Source organism: Fulmarus glacialis, unplaced genomic scaffold (assembly GCF_000690835.1).
Source record: "Fulmarus glacialis isolate BGI_N327 unplaced genomic scaffold, ASM69083v1 scaffold4933, whole genome shotgun sequence".
In the NCBI taxonomy this organism is placed as follows: domain Eukaryota; kingdom Metazoa; phylum Chordata; class Aves; order Procellariiformes; family Procellariidae; genus Fulmarus; species Fulmarus glacialis.
The window spans coordinates 19,181-42,170 of NW_009204737.1; the positions used below are offsets into that span (position 1 = coordinate 19,181).

A 22,990-nucleotide genomic window follows, 5' to 3' on the forward strand; every position below is an offset into this window, starting at 1 on the left:
CAAACAGAAGCAAATGGAGAGCAGTGCCCTGCAGAGTGAGGTACACGACCAAATAATTTACAGTTGCAAGAAATAAAAGAAAAAAGAGTAAGAATTTGCATCTGTAATATTTTCTGGATTATTTTTGGTAGCAATCACTTGTAAAAGCATTTAAAATCGATACATGTGCAATGTGCTTCAATAGACATGTTTTATGTTTGCTTAAATTATTTTTATGAAAGGTGGTAGTACAAGCAACTTAAGGTATGTTCTACACAGATACAGCATTTGCGTGAGAAAGAGCAGCGCCTAAATCAGGAACTGGAGAGGTTACGTAATCACCTTTTAGAAATGGAAGACTCCTACACGCGAGAAGCTTTGGCTGCAGAAGACAGAGAGGTCAAGCTAAGAAAGAAAGTTTTGATTTTGGAAGAAAAACTTGTGTCCTCATCTACTGCAGTGGAGAATGCCAGGTAGTCTTTTAATTTATACAGCAGTGGCATTGGCTGTAAATATCACAGTTAGCTAGACTGGTACTGATGGCTTTATTTTACTGAACTATCATTCTATAACTTGCTAAGCACTTGAGAAAAAAGGATATGAACTTTTGTTACTCTAAATCAGGAAGGTGATTTCAAATATACTTGGGTACTGCTGAGAACTTAAAGTATTTGTCCTTTTAGTAGCAACTATCGAAATCTCACATCTTTGACAGTGCTTAGAACTAGAAACAACGGAAGTCCTTCAACCTATCAATTTAGTTGTCTGTCAAATCAAAAAAGATGGACTTAACTTACTTTTAAGTCAAGGCTTAATTCAGTTTGAGAGAGTGTTGTCTTATACACTTCAATGCACAGATGTGACTGTCATGCTTTGTGAATTGCTTTCGAGACAAGTACGCATCCTTACTTTACACCTGTTACCATGGAAAGTATCACTGCTGTAAGCTTTTTTCTTTTTAGCTATAAAGCAAGATGCACTGAAGTTCTCATGAATATCAGAATCTGGAAGGCTAGAGCCAGTTGTGTTTTTTTATTTATTTGCCATAATCACATTTTTCAGCCAGAACAATGAAAACCCAAGTATTAATATTACTCAAAGCCTATCTTGACTGCTTTAATATTTTTTTATATAAAGAAATGTTGGTTACTTTGGTCAAAAGAATTCTTTTTTCACCTTACTACAGTTGTCCAAATGAACAAGTATTTTAATCAAAAAATACATATGTAGCTGCAGTCTCTTTTTTTCTTTAAGTGCCAATGATGGATTCTGCTCTTAACGTTCTCAGCAAAGAGATTTCTGAGTTGAGCAGAATTTATTGTGAAAAATTATGGAGAAAGTGGAAGAGTTGGGAGAAGGTTGTGTAAAAACTGTTCATCAGGATGCTTCTTAATTCTTCATCAAACTTGTCAAATACTTTTCATGAAATACTGCCTGTTTCCCTGATATGCACTCTTCAGAAAGACTGGCATAGGAGTAAATCAGGTTCATAGTATTTTTGCATAATGTTACTATTAAGTTAAATGGGGCATTCAGTGGTCAATATGGAGCAAGATATACTGAGTTCTTGCAGACTGGCTTTAAAAGTAAAAATTAGTAGAAAGACCTATTGATTCATGTAGTAATTAAAGCAGAGAGTTAGCAAGGTACGGATTCTTTTTTTGGTAAAGATACTGTTACAATAATGAACAACAAAGATTAGTTTTTTCTTTTCCTAACGCACTTCAAAGAAAAGTAGGGGGGTTTTTTTTGATTGCCAAAATTTTATTACCAGACTTATTTAAAATCTGTTGTTAGGTTGGTTTTTTGGTTTTGTTTGGGGTTGTTGTTGTTGTTGTTGTTGTTTTTTAAAAGAGGAATCAGGAAAAAAAAAAATTGCCTTCATTTTTATAAATTGAGCTGAAAAATTAAAGGTAGGCTATTTTTGCTGGGATTTAATTTCTCTATGATGACTTCTCTTATTGTCTTCATAAATAATGTATTTTATTTTCATTAAGTCATCAAGCTAGTCTGCAAGTTGAATCTTTGCAAGAGCAATTAAACCTGGTTTCCAAGCAGAGAGATGAAACTGTGCTACAGCTCACTATCTCACAGGACCAAGTGAAGCAGTATGCATTGTCACTGGCCAACCTGCAGATGGTACTAGAGCAATTCCAACAGGGTAAGTTTTTTTTTCAAGAAATAGCAAAGATTGCAACAAGCGTTTTTCAACTGCAATAGCTACCATATTTTGGTGCTTTTTAAATATTAGTTACCTGGTTTCCTTTTTGATAGCTTGAATTTCAGAATCTGTTGTCTTTTAAAAAACTTACAAAAACAATTCTGACCCTGTGAAAACTGATGGTCAATATCCCATTTATGAAATTTGAAATCCACCTCTACCTCATGAAGACCAGATATGATAATGCTGAGGTTTTGCAATTGCATATCCCAAAAAGAGTTACGTGTTGTGAATCAAGATTTTTTGTTTTGTTTTGTATTTTTAACCCTTTAGAAGAAAAAGTTATGTATTCAGCAGAGCTGGAGAAACACCAAAACCAGACTGCAGAATGGAGGAAAAAAGCGGAAAACTTAGAAGAAAAAGTTGTATCCCTGCAGGTGGGCTGAATGATGAAATTGAACCCTATGAAACTGAATGCGAATTCTTGACTGAATTTTTTTGGTTTTAATTGCTGTGTTAAGTGTTACTGTCTAAGAATACATCAATTTATGTAATTATTCCCTCTTCCTTGGAAGAGAGGGGGCACTAAAAGAAGGTCAGCAAAGTAGCGTTCCTCTGCTGACCATCCGTTTTCTGAAAATGTTTACAATCCAGTTATTCTAAAGAACAAGTGATTGAAGTCTCTGCATCTGTTATGTTTGATCTGTGTTGTATTAGCATAATTGTGATAATGAACTCCCTTGGTTCTCTTTTTGTCCCTTTCCTGCCCTCTATTCAGGAAAGTTTGGGAGAGGCAAATGCTGCACTGGATGCAGCATCAAGGCTTACTGAGCAGCTTGACATCAAAGAGGAGCAGATTGAAGAGCTTAAGAAAGAAGGTAACTACATTTTTTTTATCTCTACTTAAAACATTCCAAGCAGCTGAGGAGACAATGTAGTATTCCTAGAAACTTACCAAACTGCGTCTCCTGTGAGGGAAAGAGGACTTCCTTGATTATAAAGCAGATTTGAAAAAGTATGTTTACCTTCTATTAGGGATCTTTCTCAAAAGAAAGCCCTGTAGTAGTTGGGTTTTTTTTTTTACCAAAGCCCTTGATTTAGCTCTGTAAGTGTCTTTTTTAAAAGTTTGTGAAATACCAAATGTTGTCAGATTTTCCAAAGTAAGTAACTACCATATTTCACATAGACACAGGAATACAGTGAGGTAGAGAGAAAGGGTGTGCTGTTGGTAAGAGATGTAGAGGGAGCAGCTCTTGCACAGATGTGAGACTCTGAAGAGATTATGTGGAAGGTCTTGGACACATTTTTAGATTGTATTTTTAGATCTCATTTTAATAAGCTTCCTGATTGCTCATATTTAGAAAGATGCCTTTCATATTGTTCTCAGATTAAGTACTCTAATATTTGATGAATGTAATTAGTTTGGATTTGAAGACAAAACTTGGCTAGATGGTAGAGGAATTTGCTAGAAGAAACAGTTTTGAAAAGGAAGAGTATTTACGGTGAGGATGATCAAACATTGGAATAAGTTGCCCAGAGACATGGAGTGTCCATCCATGGAGATATTCAAAACACAACTGACTATGGTCCAGGACAGCCTGCTATAGATGACCCTGCTTGAGCAGAGGGGTCAGACTAGATGATCTAGAGGTCCCTTCCAACATAAATGTTTCTTAGATTTTGTGATTCTGTGAATGTTTTGGGATGTGGTTTTGGTTTTTTCCCTCTTTCTGACATCACTGAAACATGAATTCTGTAAGAGATACATAGCCTTCTCTTTCATAAACACGTTTAGAATTAAAACTGTACGAAAGCCTAAAAAGGCAGAATAACCTTGTACTAAAAACTAATATCATTTCAGTGTATTTCTGTTTTATGGTCTTATGCTATTTAGTCTAATCAAATGGAAAAAAAGAATTTCTATACAATGTATTTGAATATCAAACATCAGTAAGATTTATAAGCTCAGAGGCTCACTTGGAGGTGACAAAATAGCTATATGAGTAACATAAAGTCACTTTTTTTGTTCATTACTGCATTAATTTTAGTTTTCTTGAGAAAGGAGTCATAGCATTAGCTAAAGCAGGACTTAGGACTAATAATAATTTTACTGGATTTCTGTACTTACATTTCAGTCCTGACTTGTAATTTTGTCTGCAATGTTTCGTTGAACCAAGAGGGAAAGTTACTTCTGTGTGTCTAGTTGCATGACAGTTCTGGTATGGGTGAACTTATTAACAGTACTGACTGCTGAGGGAATATTATGCTTTTTTCTTTTTTTTATTGTCTTCATCTGTTTTTTCCTCCTCCATTTTTCCCAACTGAGTCCTACTTTCTCTTTCCCATTCTGTGGGTCACCATATTTTGCTATTACTGCAGCAGAAGTCAGGCTTTCACTGAGCACATGGGATAAATCTAAAATCAGAGGAAAATTTGCTATTGGTCCCTGAAGTGGCTCTAAAAAGGGAGCTTGAAGAGCAGAGGTTTGCTCACTCTCTGTGGTTACTTAACAGCTCTTACTTTCTGTTTTTTTTCCCCCCGTGTCTGTGGGAAATTTTTGGGTGAATGCCTTTAATTAAGTCTTGCTGGGGGAAGACCTGGAACATTGTCTCTGCTGGATGCAATGGTAACTCTTGCTCTGAACGTATACAACTAATTATTGCTATTCATTTTTAAATTATAATTTGTCTTACTCTTAAAATAAATAATATTTTCTTAAAGCATATTTATGATCAGATAGTTGGTGTGAAAAGTCATTTGAAAGTTTTCACAATTTCAGCAAGAGCTCTACAAAAAAGTTCCGACTTTTCTACTATGTAATTGAATGTGTACTTGCTTAAATTTAGTTGTGCTAAGTGCAATTTGGCATCGTAGGAGTGCTCCCTGAGTTCACATATGAATTTTACGAGCTAAGTTAAATTTCAAGCTGCTACATGAATGTACAACTAAATACTGATTTGTTTTTGAATTGACTGATCTGTGTATCTCTGTCTCACTACAGACATTCACAGCAAAAGTTTTCAAACACCCTGAATTGAAATTAACTTTGGCATAGGCAAATGTGGCACTCTCAAATGCAGAGCTCTTCATTACTGGTTAATTTTGATTGCAAACCTTTGCATATGGAAGCAGGAGGGGTTTGAACTTTGAGAGAAAACCGAATCTCAGTATTTTATCAAGCTATGTTGTATTGGCAAGCAATTTACATTAAAAAAATTTAAAAGGGATTGTTGCATAAAGGAAACAGCTTTTTAATGTTGTTGTAGAATAAATCATAATTTTTATTGAAAAACAAAGAGACCACTCCGTTTTCTCTATTTACATATAATGTCTTATTGAAAATTGGCCAAACACATTCCCAGACACAGTTTTGTTGGCCAAATCTTTTGAAGGATTTCTTTATGGATTTTTTTTGGCAGGAGAAGTGATTTTAATGGAAAAATATAAGATGTACCAGATGCAGTTTTCTGGATTGCCATAAATGGTTAACAAATTATTAGAGACTGTTGTAAATGTCTGGTTTACAGCAGTCCGCGCTGAATTTTGGCTCAGGTCTTTTTTGTTATTCAGCCTCTTCATACACACAAAGTATGTGTTTAAGTCCTTTTCAACTGTAAGATTCTCTTTTAGAAGGAAATATTCCATTTAAAAAATACGTTTAATGATAGAGTAGCATAGTCACTATGGATGGAATATAGCTGTGTAGCTGTCCTTAAAAGTTGGTTCACTTCGATATAAAATCTTTTTGCCAGGAAAAAATAGAAAACAACAGTAACATTTCATTTAAATCATTAATACATGTGTTTTAAAATTTGTCATGTGAATAAAAACTGAAAAGGAAACTCACGATTGTCGTGCTTTGTACAAAACAATAGCAACAGCATGAGATTTGCTTGAAACTTGTTTTCAGATGCTGTTTGTTTATCTTTTTGTGGCATTAGTAGTTAAACTTTTTTAATTCCCTTTTATTCTGTGGAGATGCAAATAACAAATCAACTTCCATGTATGCTCCTACAACTGTTATCATTCTATAATTACATTGCAAATGTTTTCCTTCAAGTATTGGGGTCCTATTTAACCACATTTACAAAGTAGCATAATTTTAAGTAAGTTTAAACCTTGAAACCGTGGATTAATTCTCCTGTGACTCACCCTGCTGTTTTGAGAGAGAGGAGTGCTGAAGAGCAGTCACATTATTGGAATGGATTTCAGTGCATATGGATGTAGTTGTTACAAGATATATTGTTGTATAATATACATAATTTTGTTTGGTTTTTAACTTGTTTTGAATAAGGAGCTTAATACTTATGTTCCTTGAATAAGAACTTTCCCAGCATGACACTAGTTAGCTAGTTCTACTCTGTACTCTCTAAAATTCATATTTGTGAAGTAAAATGTTTTTATAATGATGTGGAGTATTTGAACAGGACATATTAGGTTGTATCCATTTCACAGCCTAGCTCTTTGATGTGTATATACGAAAACTCTGTGCAGGTTCTCATGGAGTTATTAGTGTTAATTGAGAACCATGTTGTGTCAACATAGTTGTGGCATGCATTTATTAAAGATTGAAAGTCATGTGGAAACTATAGTGGAATGTTTTTCATGCATCCCAGATGATTTGAAGGGTATAAAAATTTGTAAAAGTCACTTTTCTTACAAAGATGTTGAGGCTTTTTAGAAGTTAACTACAAGATAGATACAAGAAAAGTGTATCTTTAACTACAAGATAGATACAAGAAAAGTGTATCTTTTGTGAGTTTTGTTTTGTTTTTTAAATGAAGCACTTTTAATTAACATGAGCCCAAGAAGTGTTAAAATGGTAGGGAAATTAAGTTGATGAGCAGTTTTTCCATAGGATTTGAAGATTCAACCTTATAGAGGGAGAGGAGAAAAAGCTCATCACTTCTGCTTATGTAAGTGTAGGGTAGAGTTGGTCTTCACATGGACAGTCCATGTTATAATATATTTGTCAAGCTTTTGCATGTGATTAAGACTTACTTGTACTTTTATTAGGAAAACAGTAACTTCAAAGGTAGTATCTTGCAGAACCCCAGTTTGGTGAAAAATTGTATTTTTTTGCTGTCTTGAGGTGAAGCCATTTGTAGTTTATCTTCTAAGAATTCTTCGTAATTATTAGTAAGAATACCTTGTAATTATTGTTTTCTTGTCTGAGAACATTTTACCGCCAGTGTTCTTAAATCCTGTGTTTGGGGATTTGAGTAAGGTAAGTTTTTCTAGCACTTTTTACTCTGTGTTTTTTGTACAAACTTGTGTAGACCTAAACATCAGATACTTTTATCCAGTTTCTAGTACATCTGAGTTCTTATAAAGAGAAAACTTTGTGCCTTCTCTCCTTACAATTAGAATGTTGTAAAATATTTATGGCAAGTAAAACTTTTACAGAATTTTTTTTCTTTATTATGAGCTTTGTTTTTATGAGTTTTGTGGGAGGTCAGAGGAAGCCTGAGTTACTGACACAGAATGACTGGGTTATTGGGTGTATTCTGTATTTGAGCTAACAAGTAATTTGTGCTAGTGGAATTTTGGAATTGTAGAGAAGTTGGTGCTGTGAAATTATTGGGCGAGAGTGACTATAACAATGTCATGCCATGGCTCCTTTTAATGAAATGGGCTACTACATTTGTATGTCCCTCATTAAACACTGATGTTGTGAGGCTCAAGTGTGTAGATAGTAGACAAATCATTGATTAAGGTCAGGAATTTCAGAAAGCCAAAAAGTTATAGCACTAGTGAAGGCAGAATCTAAACTCCTCTCTTACTCTTTTAATAGTTCCTGTTTCGGGTTTGTGGAGAGGAACAATAGGGTCCATTGTGTAGCCAAGAATGTCATTATCGGTGTTGTGATATTCTAGATGAACTGATTTAATTGCAGCCACTACAGAACAGTATCAGAACTTGGAGTCAGTGTGCAGAAAAAGGCAGAAAATCTGTGTAGTGATTTCTAGCACACTCCTAGACAACCTCATGTTAATTAACTCATAATACTGGCCTATTCACTTAATTTGCAGGCCATGATGCCTGACTGAAAGTGTTTGCCATTTTCCTCTCAGTTTTGTCTTTGGTTCATGGTAGCATTTTTAATTGAATGTTTGTATTCCCAAAAGTATGAGGAATCTTGCATAAATCTCTGCAGAGCCTTTCTTGCCAGTATACTGAATTGTGAAGTGCAGCACTGGTTCTAGGATGCATTAGTGTCCCAGCGTGCTGTTTCAAGAGCTTGCATCAGTTAACAGGGAAAGGTCCTAACAGAAGACACCCACAACAAGTTACTGATGTTGCTCTGCTACCCAGTAGTTCTCCTGGAAGCCTGGAGAACTCCTTAGTACTTCAAGGCTTTAGCAACCTGATATTAGAGTGTGCAGAATAGCTAGGTTTAAGAAATATTTGAGGTTAAGTACTGAGATCAAAAGTCCTGATGCCAACACGCAGTTTGGTCAGATCATGAAAAAGATTGCCACCACAGGACTATAGACCTTGATCAAGAGTTTCTTTCCAGTTCTGCGTTATCTGGGTGGAACAGAGCAGCTCATCGGACCTCTTGCAATTGATTTATTTTCTGTGTGTTCCTGTATTTTAGCATTGAGTATCGTTCCAGAAATTGTAGCTTAGGATTTTGAATAATAATCACTTATTAAGTTGACATAATTTTTATAAAAAATCAAGCTGATCTTGTTGTTTTAAAAAAGGCACCATAACAATATTAGCATATTTTTATTTTAAAATGTGTATTATTAATAAGTTTTGCAACAAAGTTTCAAAGTTTCAATTCTTGTTTATTTGCTGTGACATAACATTTTATAGGTGAGATCAGAAGAGAAATGTTAGAAGATGTACAAAATAAACTAATGAAGCTTATGAACAGCACAGAAGGAAAAGTGGACAAGTAAGTCTTTAATGAAAGAGTTGGTATACATTTTTGGTTTTTATTCCTCACAATGTACAGGTATGTTACTAACACAGTTGCAAGAATAATGCAGAACTGGGCTTCTGTATGTGATCTTGTAATTATACTGTGATTATTTTGACATTTTTTCAATTGCTTGGTGGTTGTAAATACTAATTTTGATTAGTAAAACCAATGTGTATGTAAATTTGGATTCCTGATGTGTTTCTTAAGAAGTGCACTTCAATAGCATAAGCTCTGCACATGGAGATAAAAGTTCTTAACGAATGTCTGTTACAATGTCTAAGGTGTGAACAGCAAGCCCTTTGATGTAGCTAGTATCACCTGGATGTTGTGTAAATCTCTCTTCCTTGGTCTTTTTTTTTTCCTTTTTTTTTACCCATTAGAACTGAAACGGGGATAGGCAAATGTGTTCCCCTTCCTTATGTCTTGATTTGCGACTGCACATAAGCATCTGTTTAAATGCTCTCCTGAGTCAAGATCTTAGAATAAACATTTTCCCTGATTGTATTACTTACATCAAAACTTGTTCATGTACAATTCAGTTTCACCTTACTGCGTACAATATTTCTAATACTGTCCAAATTGACACTTACTGTATAAGAAATGTTATAACTTGTAGGGGAAAGAAATTGGTGAGGTACCCTTTTAGTTCCTTGTATTAGATTTGTTTATTTGGATTGTTGTAAATTAGGCAAGAGTATGAGGAATAAATGCATCAATATTACAGTATCAACTCTTACGTAAGAGCAGATTGTATAACAAGCTTCCTGTGTTCTGCAGGCTCCTGATGAGAAATCTTTTTGTTGGACATTTTCATACGCCAAAAAATAAACGTCCTGAAGTGTTAAGGTTAATGGGAAGTATTTTGGGAATAAAAAAGGAAGAACTCGATCAGGTAATGCTTTGCAGAAAACTAGACTTCCTTTTTTATTTGTGGTATCCTTACCTGAAAATAGAATGACTTGCTGCTAAACTAAATGTGACTGTCCCTGCGCTTCTTGTGGGGAAAGTATGTTTTTTGTTCTCTCATCTGAATTCATTTTTTATGCAGGACATGCTGATCTTAATGGAATCTTTTGGTAACATTTTAATAGAATGGATCTCATTTTGCTCAGGAAAGCTAATGCAGAAGGAAGGGATTTAACTTCGTGCTGTTGTTTTTAATAGCTGTAATATGTCAGTTACAGAAAAATAAGGCAGTTTTATGTGTACCACTAGGTATGGTGATGAATGTGGGGCTTATATTTTTAAACAAAGAGCCAGGTTTTTTAACTGCCAGTCTTTGGGAGGCAGAGAATAAGGTTTTGACAGTAATTAAAGCTTTTATTTATCTGTAGGATTCCCACATAGTTATGGTGAATAAATCTAATGAGCACAATGTTGCAGTTTCTTTTACCTGCTGCTTTATTTTTGGTTTCCTAACTTTTTTTTTAATACTTTCTAGTTATTATCTGAAGACCAAAGAGGCGTTACGAGATGGGTGACTGGCTGGCTTGGTGGAGGAGCTGGGTCAAAGAGTGTCCCTAGTACACCTTTGAGGCCAACTCATCAGAACATTTTTAATAGTGTAAGAATTAATTGTGCATTCTCTACGTTTGAGTGGAAAAAAACGGGGCAGTTGCATATTAATGCTGATGTTTGGTTCATCAGTATATTGAGCTTCATTTACTGATGCTACTGAATCTTGCATTATTTGTTTGTTTTGTGCAACTGCTTTGGCATAAGGGTTTTTTCTGCACTAAATAAATATGTAGGCATTGATGAAAATTATAGAATACTAAGTGTTGGGCTAATACAGAAATCCAATTACTGTTCCACTGGTTCCTGAGATCACTGACTTCTTACAGTATGGACTTTATCTTGCAAACTGACAGTGCTGGAGGTTAAATGCGGGAGTCTGGAATTCTGCAATACTTAACAGTATAGAAGACCATGACATCGTATTTTGATGAGACTGTTCCCATATGTCCTTTAAATTTCATCTGAAAAGCTTTCTCAGCTGCTGCAGCTAGTGCCTTTTATGTACAGCATGTTGATATTTTAAGCTTTCAAGTACTGTAAAGCAACAGTTCTCATAGCATGGTCCATGGGAGCAGTTTATCTATGGAACTTTCCATCTTGCAGACCAGTAAATAATGCACTCAAGGATGGAGCACTGAGGGATTGGGCTTTCTGGATTAATTTTGGTTTTTTGCTCATTGTTGAGAATTGATTCCTGTAAATTACCTTGAAGAGTAGGGGTTGTTTTTTGCCCTCTAAAATAATGCAGGCACTTCGGCCACACAGAGGATTGTGGTCTGATTAACTACAGATGTAAAAGAGGAAAATTAATGCTTTTGTATGTATAGTACAGGCTTTACTAAGCAAAATTTGATCTTGTGATGCTACTAACACCTTAGTGATTCCATGCTTCCTTTATTCAAGACTTTTTGTCAAATAAAGCAAGCAGTGGCTTTTAAGAGAAATGTTTAAGTTTTATGCGTTTCTGGAGGAGTGATTTGCTTGAGCATGGACACAAGGAAATACTGTGATGTCAATAGCAGCATGGGATTCTTGAAACAATTGGCTTAAACCAATAATGGAACCATGGTGGAAGTATGTGTGTTATCTTTAGAGTTTATCAATTTCACATAAATACCACTAACTGAGACAACAAACAAGTGTGTATTTTGAAAATATATTTCATTGTCACTCACTAAGGACTACTTAGTACCGAGTACTAAGTACTTAGTTCTAAGTACCACTACAAAATTCTCTGGAGGCTGTTTGACAGCTTTTTGTTGTATGTATGTATGTATGTATTTTTAATGTACATACTTTTCAACAGAGCATCAGTAAAATATAATAATTAGTAGCCTCTTGTAGTCTTTTTCAGAATTGTTTGTGAAATTCCTCGAAACAGAATCTTGCCCAAGCCTTCCTCCACCCAAGCTCTCTGTTCGTGATATGAAACCTTTAGGAGCAGCAGGAACTGGTAAAACTAGCAGTACTCCATCCAACAGTCAAATGCAAGGTAATATTTGAAGCAAAATTTGAATCTTTACACAGAACATTAATAACTAAATGTAGAATTTTGAAGGGGATTTCAATGATTCTGTGCTTCCTCACTTGTGAACTATGAATTTGATTTCTCCCCCACCCACCCCCCTGCCAATTTCCTACTTTCTCTTTTTTTTTACTTCTACCCCTACCCCTCCTTTCCACTGCTTCTATACCTGGCTTCCTAAAATCTCAATAGAGAAGATTAGAGGGACCAAATTCCCTTTGATATGGAAAGGCTTTAACAGCACCTGTTAGAGCCAAACAGATGCTGTGCAGACAACTCCATCTGGTATATCAGTGAACCCAGTCAGTCCTGATTTTCAGCATCCCTGTTGATCAGTTTGGGTCTCACTGAGAGAAGAATGCAAGTAATACCAACCTTGTAGTGCCTCTCTGGTATGTAGAATGTGGTTGCTCAGAGAGACTGAAATAAAATCAGTTAAGTATATGGCCTGATTTGAAATCTCTGTAAGCTGTGCATGAGTGTTAACTTTGATTTTTCTAAGGCAGAGAACACTTCTGCTTAAATTATGCATGTTGAAATTAATGCACTTTTGTCTAAGTAATGTAAGATCCAAATCTTCAGTTTAACTGATCCAGTTTGTACTTAATTTTTTATGTGCATTTAAGACTTCACCTTAATACAGTCCTGCTGATTTGCAGAAGCTTGTTTTGAGTGAAACTATTAACCATAAACTCAAAAAAACCAGAACAAAAAACCCCCAAGAAAAAAAAAACACACAAAACCCAAAACCCTATGCATTATATAGATCTACAGATATATATGCTAAAAAACCCTCTTTCAATTTGCCTAAACTAGTTGGACGTTACAAAGTATAAATGTCTATTGTGAAATACCAATTTATCTCTGAAAGCAGTATTTTTTTTTTTTTTCAATAAACCTAAATTAAGTTTAATTTTCTTTTTACTCTTCTTCCTTGTAGTATAACAGTAATGTAATAGGCAAAGTACCTATTTTACTTGGCAAAAAAACAATTTCCTTGTCTGGAAGAACTAAATTCTTGGTTCCTTTTATACATTCAGGAGCTAAATTGCTGGCTTGTAAAACTAGACACCCATTATATATATACACCCCTTTAATTGTTTGGGTGCTTTAAGTTTTTTGTTCCTAGAAATAAACCATATGGTAGCAGTTTTTAAGTGCTGAACACAAATGTCAGTGTAATATCCACACAGAAATGCATTTATGAGAATTAGGATGTTTACCTTTTTTAAAACAAAACTGAATAAAAGCACCTATCCAGACAATTAGTATGATATGGGAACGTTAGTTTAGCTTCTGCTCTACATCTGGTGTAGGAACCTTGAGAACAGGTTACATCTGGAGCTGAGTGAGGATTTGATGGGGGAAGGTGAGGAGGGGCGAGTTGATTGTTAGATTAAAAAAATAGTTTATTAATACTTTTCTTTATTAAAACTAAAATTTTGTTAGAATTTGACTAATGAGCAAACACTAAGTTTTGTCTCAAGACTGAATTGTGACTCACTGTCTGTGATGTTTATTTACAGGGGTTTCTTGGGGCTGACCCTGGGGAAGCTGTGTCAATACACCATGGGGTGGGAAACCGACCTGTGTGCTGCATTGTAGTGCATGCGCAAAGGCCCTTATGCCTTTGCATAGTGCTGGAGTCAACGTGACAGATATTTCATGTCTGACATAGCATGCGTGAAGTGAACCTTGGCAAAGGGTGTTCATGTTGCCTGTCACAGAGGTGTATAGATTTTTTTGGGTAGCCTGAGCCGTTACTGAATTTCGGCTGCCAACAAACACAATATGGTTGGCAGATCCTGGGAGTGCCCTGATCTTTAAGTCAGTCTTGTAACTGGTGGCCTGAAGTGTAGATAAAAGAATTGTTCAGCAAAAGAAGCAGTGGCAGATGAGATCCAAGATGAGAGAAGATAGAGAGAATGAAAGTCTACAGTCCATGGCAAGAAGATAGGATTTACATGTTGCAAAAGTAATAGACAATTTTAGAACTTGTTTGTGAACAGATGCTGTAAAATTGGGTAGACTTATGAATGCTTTCTAACAAAGTGGTTTTGTTGTTGGGTTTTGGTTTTTTGGGTTTTTTTACATTTCAGATTCTGCAGTCTCGGGAATGAGCAGAAGACCAGATACAAATCCATTTTTAGCACCTCGATCTGCAGCAGTGCCTCTCAAAACACCTGCTAGTAGTTCTGGACATCTGCTTATGAAACCGATTTCTGATGCGTTGCCTACTTTTACACCACTGCCAGTGTCCCCTGATGCCAGTGCTGGTGCTGTACTAAAAGACCTCCTAAAACAATAGATGGTCTTGTATCAATGTGATGATAGTAGCACTTTAAGGAAAATGAGAACACTATGCTGTATATAATTTACCACAATGAGGCCTTCTGTAAAAAGTCATGTACTTATTTGCAATTGTACCTTGCTTTTCTTTTAATTATGAACTAACCAGTGCTTTGGAAATTCTAATGGTGGCATGAATAACTGCCTTCTTTATAGCAGGCGTTCATTTTGGGCGTGGGTTAAATCTTAAACTGAGGAAAAAAAAATCTTTTGTTGCTATTTGTCACAAGACAAATAGACGGATTTTTAGACCTTAGTTATACTCTGACTTGTTTCAGTTATGCATAGACAGCATATGCATGTTAACTCTTTGATGTTGAGATCCATTTTTCCATTAAAACAATCTGCCATTGGCATTGGGCTTTTAAGAACCCGAATTTAAAGAAAAAAAAGATTAAAAAAAAAATCTCCAGCCAAAATTGATCTTATTTGAGGTGTTCCATTAATGACACAAAGTCCAAAGAATAAGGCATATGGGAATGTGATTATTGAGCAGCTACAGTCTTCCCACACATTTACGATTATGACATTTACATAATGTATACTAGGACATGTATCTCTTATTTACAGGATTGGTCACATTTGGGGGCAATTTGAGGCATGTTAATCTCTTTTTGCACAATTATTTGAACACACCCCCCCGCCCCAACTAATAGCTGCTTTCAGCAGTCAAACCCATCAGCACCAAGGAGTTAACTGTGGAAGCGAGTGCTTCATTTTCTAGAAGTGTCCATGTGAGGAAGAGTTGGTAATTTAGCAAAAGATAGGTTCACATATGTAAAGACACTGTACTCTAATGATCTAAGATGTCTATTTAAGAGACTTTTTATCTTGCAGGATTTTGTAGATCCAAATAAAGGCTTAAAGCTTGAATACATGTATAGAATTTAAAGGGAAGAAGATGCTTACTTACCTCAAATGTGTAAATAGGTCTTTTGTAAGACCAAAGCCAAAGTCAATTATTGTGTAAATTTTGCTGTGATAACTTGTACACTTTGTTTGGCAGGTAAAGAATGAAGTTGCATACTAAAGGATAAAAGTCATCTTCATAGTGAATTTGAGATAAAATATCTTCAGTTTAAAATGTGTAATTTCTAAATCTTTTTATATGCCATTCCTTGTTTAGTCAGTGTTATGATAACTGTTGTGCAAGTTCTATATTAGAACTGTCAACCTTACTTCTCATTTTCATTAAAACCTGGATTAAATTGTTTTAAGAGTTATATTTAAATAAAATGAATTACTGAAACTTGTATAGAATCAACCTAATAATGCAAGAAATCTTTGCATTTATTTATGTAGAGGTAAAATAGTGAATTTCTCTCGTTGCCTTGAAATCTAGCAAAATTTTTTAAATTACTGTATTTACCTTAAGAACTGCTTGAGTCTCTTTTCTCCAGTATGTTAATGTTTCATGGAAGACTTATGCAAATTTGGAAGTGGATTGACCATATTGAATTTTTATTTTAAATTTTTTACTCCATTATAGACAAGGTAATTAATTTGGCAGTTTGATTTCTGAAAGGATAGCAGCCACACATAGTATACCAAAGTAAATTCTGCATTATGTAATAAATGTAATGAGAATTTGAAATTACCTTGGCTGAGAACATTTCAGTTTGGTACTTCAAATGTACATCTTCATTTAAACTGGACTGGAATAGGTACCTTTTTTTCTGTAACAAATATAAAGAAAACTGAAATCAGATGGCTTCTGTGCAGTCTCTCTTGTTCTTGTAGTCATGTCTGTATAAGGATATATAGCTGGTTCAGAATAAAATCGCCTTTTGGTGAGCCAAAGCAGAAGGAAATGTTTAGTTTTTAAAAATTATGTAACTTACATATTATAAATTAGAAATGGACTCATGCGGCTCACTATCCTCTGAATATACTAACTGAGCAGATCTTAACTTTTTTGTGCAAATTTTTTCTTTAATTGCAGAGAACTTAATATGTACCTATTTCTCTTCCAGGAAGCTTTATAAATGCCAATAGATAAAATATAAGACCATTTGTTTCTGCATGCTGTAAATCAGCTTCATTTATACGGTAAGCTGTGAGTTTGAGGAGGGAAATCTAAAACCAAGCAAAGGTATTGGAGAGCTTCAGAATTCCTCATTAAGCTACTTCAGAGAGAAGAAAATCTTCTACAGGAGAGATATAAGAGGCTTCAGTACTTAAGTCCTAGGAGGTCTGTTGAACTATGGAGAAAAACCCTGTGGCTGAGAGGTTTCTGTTCTAGGGCTTATTCCACAACTACATTGGTGGGTTTTGTTGCTTTGTTAGAAATTAAATGTGCTGTGTTCCAGGCAGTACTTTCCCGGTGAAAAGTGTAGAAACAACTTCATTGCCTTGTTTCTCTCTTCTTTCTTAGACTGTTTCACAGACCATTATAAACCTTCAAGATTTGTTTTCATTGAAAGATTAGCAGATATATTTTTTCCTCTAATTTTTCTTCTGTATTTACTTTGTGCTTGATAACTGTTTCATGTATATTTACCCTACTAGTTTCCCACATATACGTAGGTGACTCATGTAGTCTATCCTGTTAATTGTGTGGGTCTTTTACACAGCAGTGGGGGGAAAAAAATTCTCTGTGGAATTTATGAGCAGGTGCTGAAAAATTTCATTCTTCGTTTAACTTAGGTGTTCTCTTTCACCTTGCTTTTGCAAGGAAAGAAGAGTATGGTCCCCTCTTAGTTTTGGTCTAACAAGCTATTGGTTATCTTTAGTGGTAAGGTAACAGAATTCTAGTAAGGAATTAATTTTTCAAACTTGATACAAGGGGGAAAGATAAGGCGTTAGGTTTTTCTGTTCTCCTCTTTAGACTCTTTCATTTTTTGCTGTTCTTTGCTCATCCTGCATTCTATGCAAAGAGAAGGAAGTAACTGGTTGATGTTTCTAATTGTTACTGTAAAAGAACGCATATGTTTTTGGTCTTTTGAAATTAAACTCTCCTGCATTAAACAGGTTAGTCACAGCCATATAATTTGTCACATTGTAGTGACCAGTGTAGAAAGAATTTTTTTTACCAAATGCCAGTTCCCAGCCTGCATTTTATTATTGCTTCTTATTTATGTTCTTGACCCATTTTGCATAAATATTTACTAATAAGGCAGGCTACCTGGAATATATATAGCAGTGACTGACTGATAAAGCTGAAGAAACAGAATGGAAGATGCTTGCCTTGTAAGTATTTCACATTATCACATACCTCTTGAAAGCTTTGCAATTTTAAGCCTTGATGTCTTCTTACTGCCAGTTTTGATGACTTTATTGCCACATTATCATATAAAAGTTCATGGTTCATGAATAATTTTCTCAACTCATTTAATCAGACATACTTGTAAACTTGATGTTGCATCCTCCCAAACACTCCCAGTTTGGGAGTAGATTTAACTACAATAAAATTAAATTCTTTTTTTGTCACCTACTAGAAGAAAAAAACCAAACATTTGTTTAATATGGAGAGAGATCAGTATACTGTGGAAACAGCAAGGATAACAGCTTCATGCATTCTTTCAAACAGAGAGAAATCCTTGATTTATCTAGACATTCAGACCAAAGTAGTCTTTGTGTCAATATACTTTTGTCAATGTTTAAAAAAAAAAAAAACGTAAAATACATATATGTATATATACACATATGGCAGTGGAATTAAGAGGCATTAAGAACATTGTATATATTTGTTTTATTTTGGCTCTTTTTTTCCCCTTCCAGTAAATGTAATAGTTTGTTGCCTTGAGTAGTTGTCTTTCAGGTGGAAAGCTTCTAATTACCTTTCTTAGAAAATAATATATAAGAATTACCAGCTTACAATTTTTGTTCTATTGTGTTGTGCCATTATGTACTGCTGAATTTATTTGCAGCCCTACAAACCTCATATATAGAAACAGTCTTCAATAAAAAATAAAGGAATAGAGAGCTGCTGGCATTTTATTTAAAGGAAAAAATAATCTGTACATGGCATGTTGTTTACAGCAGTAGCAACACTGAATCTCGGACTACTGTGTTTATCTCAAGCTTATAGAAGAGTGTGGCATTCTGAATTTCAGTATCTGAAAACATCACCTATCTAACACTGAAATACATTTTGTAGCAAGTAGTCGTTAAAGCATGTTATCAGCATAAGAGTGCAAGAACTGTGCCTGTTGTTTGCTGATTGTGTTAGATCTGTGGAAAGGCTAATTTGGACAAATTTATTCCAAATTGGGAGTTCAACCATGCTGCTAAAACTCGAACATTTTGCCAAGCAGAAGAAAATTCCATCAAGTGATTAAAGGCTTATTTTGCTTGTAGGAAATAACAATTGGAAGATAACTTATCTTTTTTCATACATAAAAAGGGGTATTTATCATTTAGTAAGTGATTTGGGGTAATTCTGTGCCTTCTTATTGAGCTTGTGGCATTGCTGGTTAAATTTAATTTCTTTTTAAATGTTCACAGATGTTTGTACATCATCCTTGAGCATTGATAATGAATTAATCATTCTCCACTCTTGTGTTAAGATAGCCAAGAGCTATCTCACAGATTAGATTTTAAAATTAGTATTGCTTGCAGTCAGGTTTCTGGCAGTCTGTGCCAAACTGTCTTTGAAAAGGTTAACCTTTTTTGGTCTGTGATGGTCAGCTAATAAATATTACTATGAATATCTACAGTAACACCAAAAACATTTTCCAGGCCTCTTAAGCAGACTGAAAACACCCCTTTTTCTCTATTTGTAGCCATTTTAATTTGAGTTCTTCTATGCCTTGGGTTGGTGGGGTTGGGTTTTTTTGGCTTGTTCTAATCGGGAACCATACACAAATGTTTCCCTCTTTGAGGAAATATGATGCAGCTCCCTTGCTACTCATAGTTCCAGTGTGTGGAATGTTACACCCAGAAAGAAAGTATCTCTTTTTTTAAGTCTGCTTCTGCCAATTCTGTTTCATTCCTATTACCACAGCAATGTTTTCTTCCAATGTGAATGTACACTATTTAGATTTCCTCCTATAACTATAAATTCTTGCGAATGTCGTAGTACCACAGCTGGGATGGCTTTTGTGGTTGCAGAAGCTGAGCATGTATGCTGCTACATCACCTAACTAGAGATAAGAATGTTTTTCAAATGCTTGCATGTAGTTGTGAAGTTCACAGCTGAAAATGGAATGACACCTCACATTGCTAGAAGAGAGATGCAGATTCACACCGAGTCAAAAGCTCACGGTAAAAAAAGGGGGGATGGGACACTACAGATAAGTCCCTCTTGCCATATTTCTGTAGTCATTTACTAGGTGGACTAGAAAAATACAGCAGTCAAGAAAAACACATGAATGTAGTAGCTTGGTCCCAGAAGACTTGTTTTTGAGTGAAGTAAGAATAAATTAATCTGATAAATTTAATACACTTACATGTTGATCAAATTTAACATTGATTACCCTGACAAATTCAAAACAGTTCATCATGCTCATAAAATGAAAGAAGAATTCCTATTTTAAAGATACAGTGTCTGTTGGTAGGAATTGGAGCTTTGCCACATTTTAAAAAAAGTCAAACTTAACATCTTCTCAAGCTTGAAGGAACTTTGCTGAATACATAAATGAGGAAACTTCACAGCTAAGGCTATGCCTTCAAGACTGCTCAGCCACACACCAACTGAGCTGAGCCCCAGAAGCTGACAGCAGCCCAGATAATCGTGTTTTCAGTAGGCAGTTTCTGGTCACCAATGGTAGCAGCTGCACAAAGCTCTGTAGGAGTGTTCCATTTTGCTGGAATTTTGCCCTAAATGGATAAAGAAAGGAAAAGATGGCTGCAGCTTCTTATTCAACAATAGAAGCTGTGGCCTGAGCTTTGTTTTCGTATCTGAGATCATAGAGAAAGGATCCCTTGGATCCTTGTGTTTTGATTTATACTGGGAGAGACAACTTGCCATTTTCTTAAGTGACTGGCAGACTTTGGATCATACTGCACATAGCTAGTCTTCCTCAAACCATCAATCTGCTGTCAAATATTAGTATAAATATCTTACCCTTTGAATTATGTAGAAATGAGTGTAAACTTTTTTTTGCTACAATCCTATAACCTGTACAATCCCAGATTGCTGTTCTAATGCCCACCAGCTTCCCAGAGACCCTGTGTGTACACAGGAGTCCTCAATCATCTGCTTCTAGCACAGTGTATTTTAATGAAGTCCCGTTTTGCTTTGGCAAGTCCCAGCCTATCTTGGGACTTACACTCCCTGTTCTGAAGGAACATATGGGGAATATATTCCCAAATTCTCTTTGGTATTTTTATGGTTAACTGGCAAGTGCATGCAGAGTCAGTGACAACAGAGGAGTTAACACATGTTTCATGAAGGTGTGAAAACAAGTCAGACTGGCAAACAAATGGGACAGCAGGTTTCCTGACTGAAGACACATTAATGCACAATAGTGAAACCCAGCTATAATGTTCTTACGGGGCATACATTTGAGTAGATCCATCAAGTATGTCTTTTAGGGCCTGTATGCTTGTTGTGTGAGTTAAACTTCTTTAACCCAGTCTGCTGAAAAAAGGAGATTGTGTGCACTTCCTGCAAGTGGATGAGAAGATGAAATGCGTTTGCTAGCATCCACACTCCATTACTGAAGTTTAACTAAAATGTGCATCTGACAGCAGAAAATTTGAAGGTAAATTTTTTTCGAAAGAAAAGGGTATTCTTTGCCACCAAGACTAGAAAAAGTCTTTCTGAATGTACTTTGCTATTTGTGAGTATCCTGACAAAATGAAAAATAACTAATACTGTTCGGTGTGTTCAATGTGAGAGTTGTCTTCCCGCAACTTCCCACAATAGTAATAAAAATAAATATAAAAAAAAGTTCTTGTGTGTCTTGCATCAAAACCTTCTAGGCTTCACTTTTGTCAGTAAACTGAAGTGTGTGAAACAGGCTGTGGTCTTCTGCTTGTCCCCAGAGAACTACAGCTAAAGACTCAATGCTTGCTTTTTAACAGCCCTGACAATATGCCTCGGGCTTTGAGAAAACCGTTCTTGTTACCAAGAAAGCAGCATTGCAGTTTAGTCTCAGTACTTCATGTGGCTGCTGAAGTTGTCAGCAGCAGAGAGTTTTGCATGTGTACCAGGTGGGAATTGTATGAATGAAGGAATTAAAGAAATTGTATGCAGTGTTTGACAGGGAATAGACCAGAAATCGTATTTCCCCATTGCTCAATCTAGATTTCAACGCTTGCAATTAACGATTTGTTTTAATGAGAGAACCATTTAAAAAGTATTAGTCTGTGGGAAAAGTGGAAAAAGGTTATAATATTTGAGTTATGGTCAACTATTATTAGAGGTTTTTGACAATGATTGACAGAACAGAATTTAGAAGCCCTGTCACATGTGGCATTTCAACAAGCACTGACAGACTACAGACCAGTGGTATCAGGGAAACAAACTACTTACGCCTATTTTTTGTGTTTGTTAACAAAGTGAGCAAGTCTAACCCTTGCTATACCAGCAACCTAGGACGTTGTTCTGTCTCCCTTAGTGTAAAGGAAGCCTAACTCTTCGGAGAGCTGCCTGGATACAGTTTGAATATCAACCAGTATCATCAAGGTAAGGGGAATCTGGCAGTACTTCTGTGTGGTTAACCCAAAGGTTTTCATTTGCAACATCTGGTGCTGCCTGTTTCCCCCAGCGAATTTCAAGATGGTCATGCAAGATGGATTGAATTGCAGCATGACCAGGTTTGGGGCACAGACCAAAGAGGTTTTACAGATTTGAGGCAGCTAGCAACTATTTCTTTTATGTCATTATGAAGTAGTAACTATTAGCCATCGCTGTAGCACAGCCACTTCATATCTAATGTTTGTTGATGGAATAATTAATAGTCCAAGGGGTCAGGGAAAAGAAGCACATAACACACTCAAAATGGTGTGTATTTTATCATTGGCAGCTTTCTGCGAAAGCTATTCTGTCAGGTGAGCAAAGTCGGATGATTGATCTTGACCTAGTAAAAGCAGACCTGTGGTAGCTCCTGACTCCTTAGAATGGGAAGCACTGCTGTGCACAACCCTCTGAGAACAGGGAGCCAAGAGTTATAATGCTTCAGATTGGAACTTTTGTAAATTAGGGAGTAGGGAGCTAAGGACATGCTAAGGTTTTGAGAATTTGACCTTTCGATGCTGCCCAGAGAGACAGAAGCCCATCTTAAGTTTGGCAGAGGAAACTGGATTTATAGAACTAAATAAAGGTACCTTAAATCCATGTGGTTCCTGGACAGTTAAGTATAGTATTATCAATAAAAATATATTTAGTCTAAGCAACAAAGTGTCAGCTGGATGTAAACAGCGCAACAGTAAGGGGTAGTAGGAGTTCTGAGCAAATAAGGCAGGTTGGATAAGAATAGTAGTTCCTAAATGGGAACGTGTATAAAAGATGAGAGCTCCAAACATTATTTTTCAGGAGAGTAAGTAGTGACCATGAGAGTGATCCCGAACACTTTTGGGTGCAGGTGTCTGAGAAACTGCATATAGGAAGGGAAGCCACCGAGGCGAAGGGCTCCGG

The 22,990-nt window shown here is 35.7% G+C and overlaps 1 protein-coding gene across 1 annotated transcript in view; it reads left to right on the forward strand.

Annotated features, from left to right (window-relative positions):
• Positions 1-14,425, forward strand: part of LOC104074815 (thyroid receptor-interacting protein 11-like) — a 33,597-nt gene extending 19,172 nt beyond the window's left edge. The window contains 10 exon segments of the mRNA XM_009575084.1: positions 1-40; positions 259-452; positions 1,977-2,140; positions 2,474-2,577; positions 2,919-3,018; positions 8,966-9,047; positions 9,852-9,966; positions 10,516-10,638; positions 11,937-12,084; positions 14,217-14,425. The exon segment at positions 1-40 is cut by the window's left edge and continues 86 nt beyond it. Of these exon segments, the coding sequence (XP_009573379.1) occupies positions 1-40; positions 259-452; positions 1,977-2,140; positions 2,474-2,577; positions 2,919-3,018; positions 8,966-9,047; positions 9,852-9,966; positions 10,516-10,638; positions 11,937-12,084; positions 14,217-14,425 (1,279 nt within the window).
• The last annotated feature ends 8,565 nt before the right edge of the window (positions 14,426-22,990 follow it).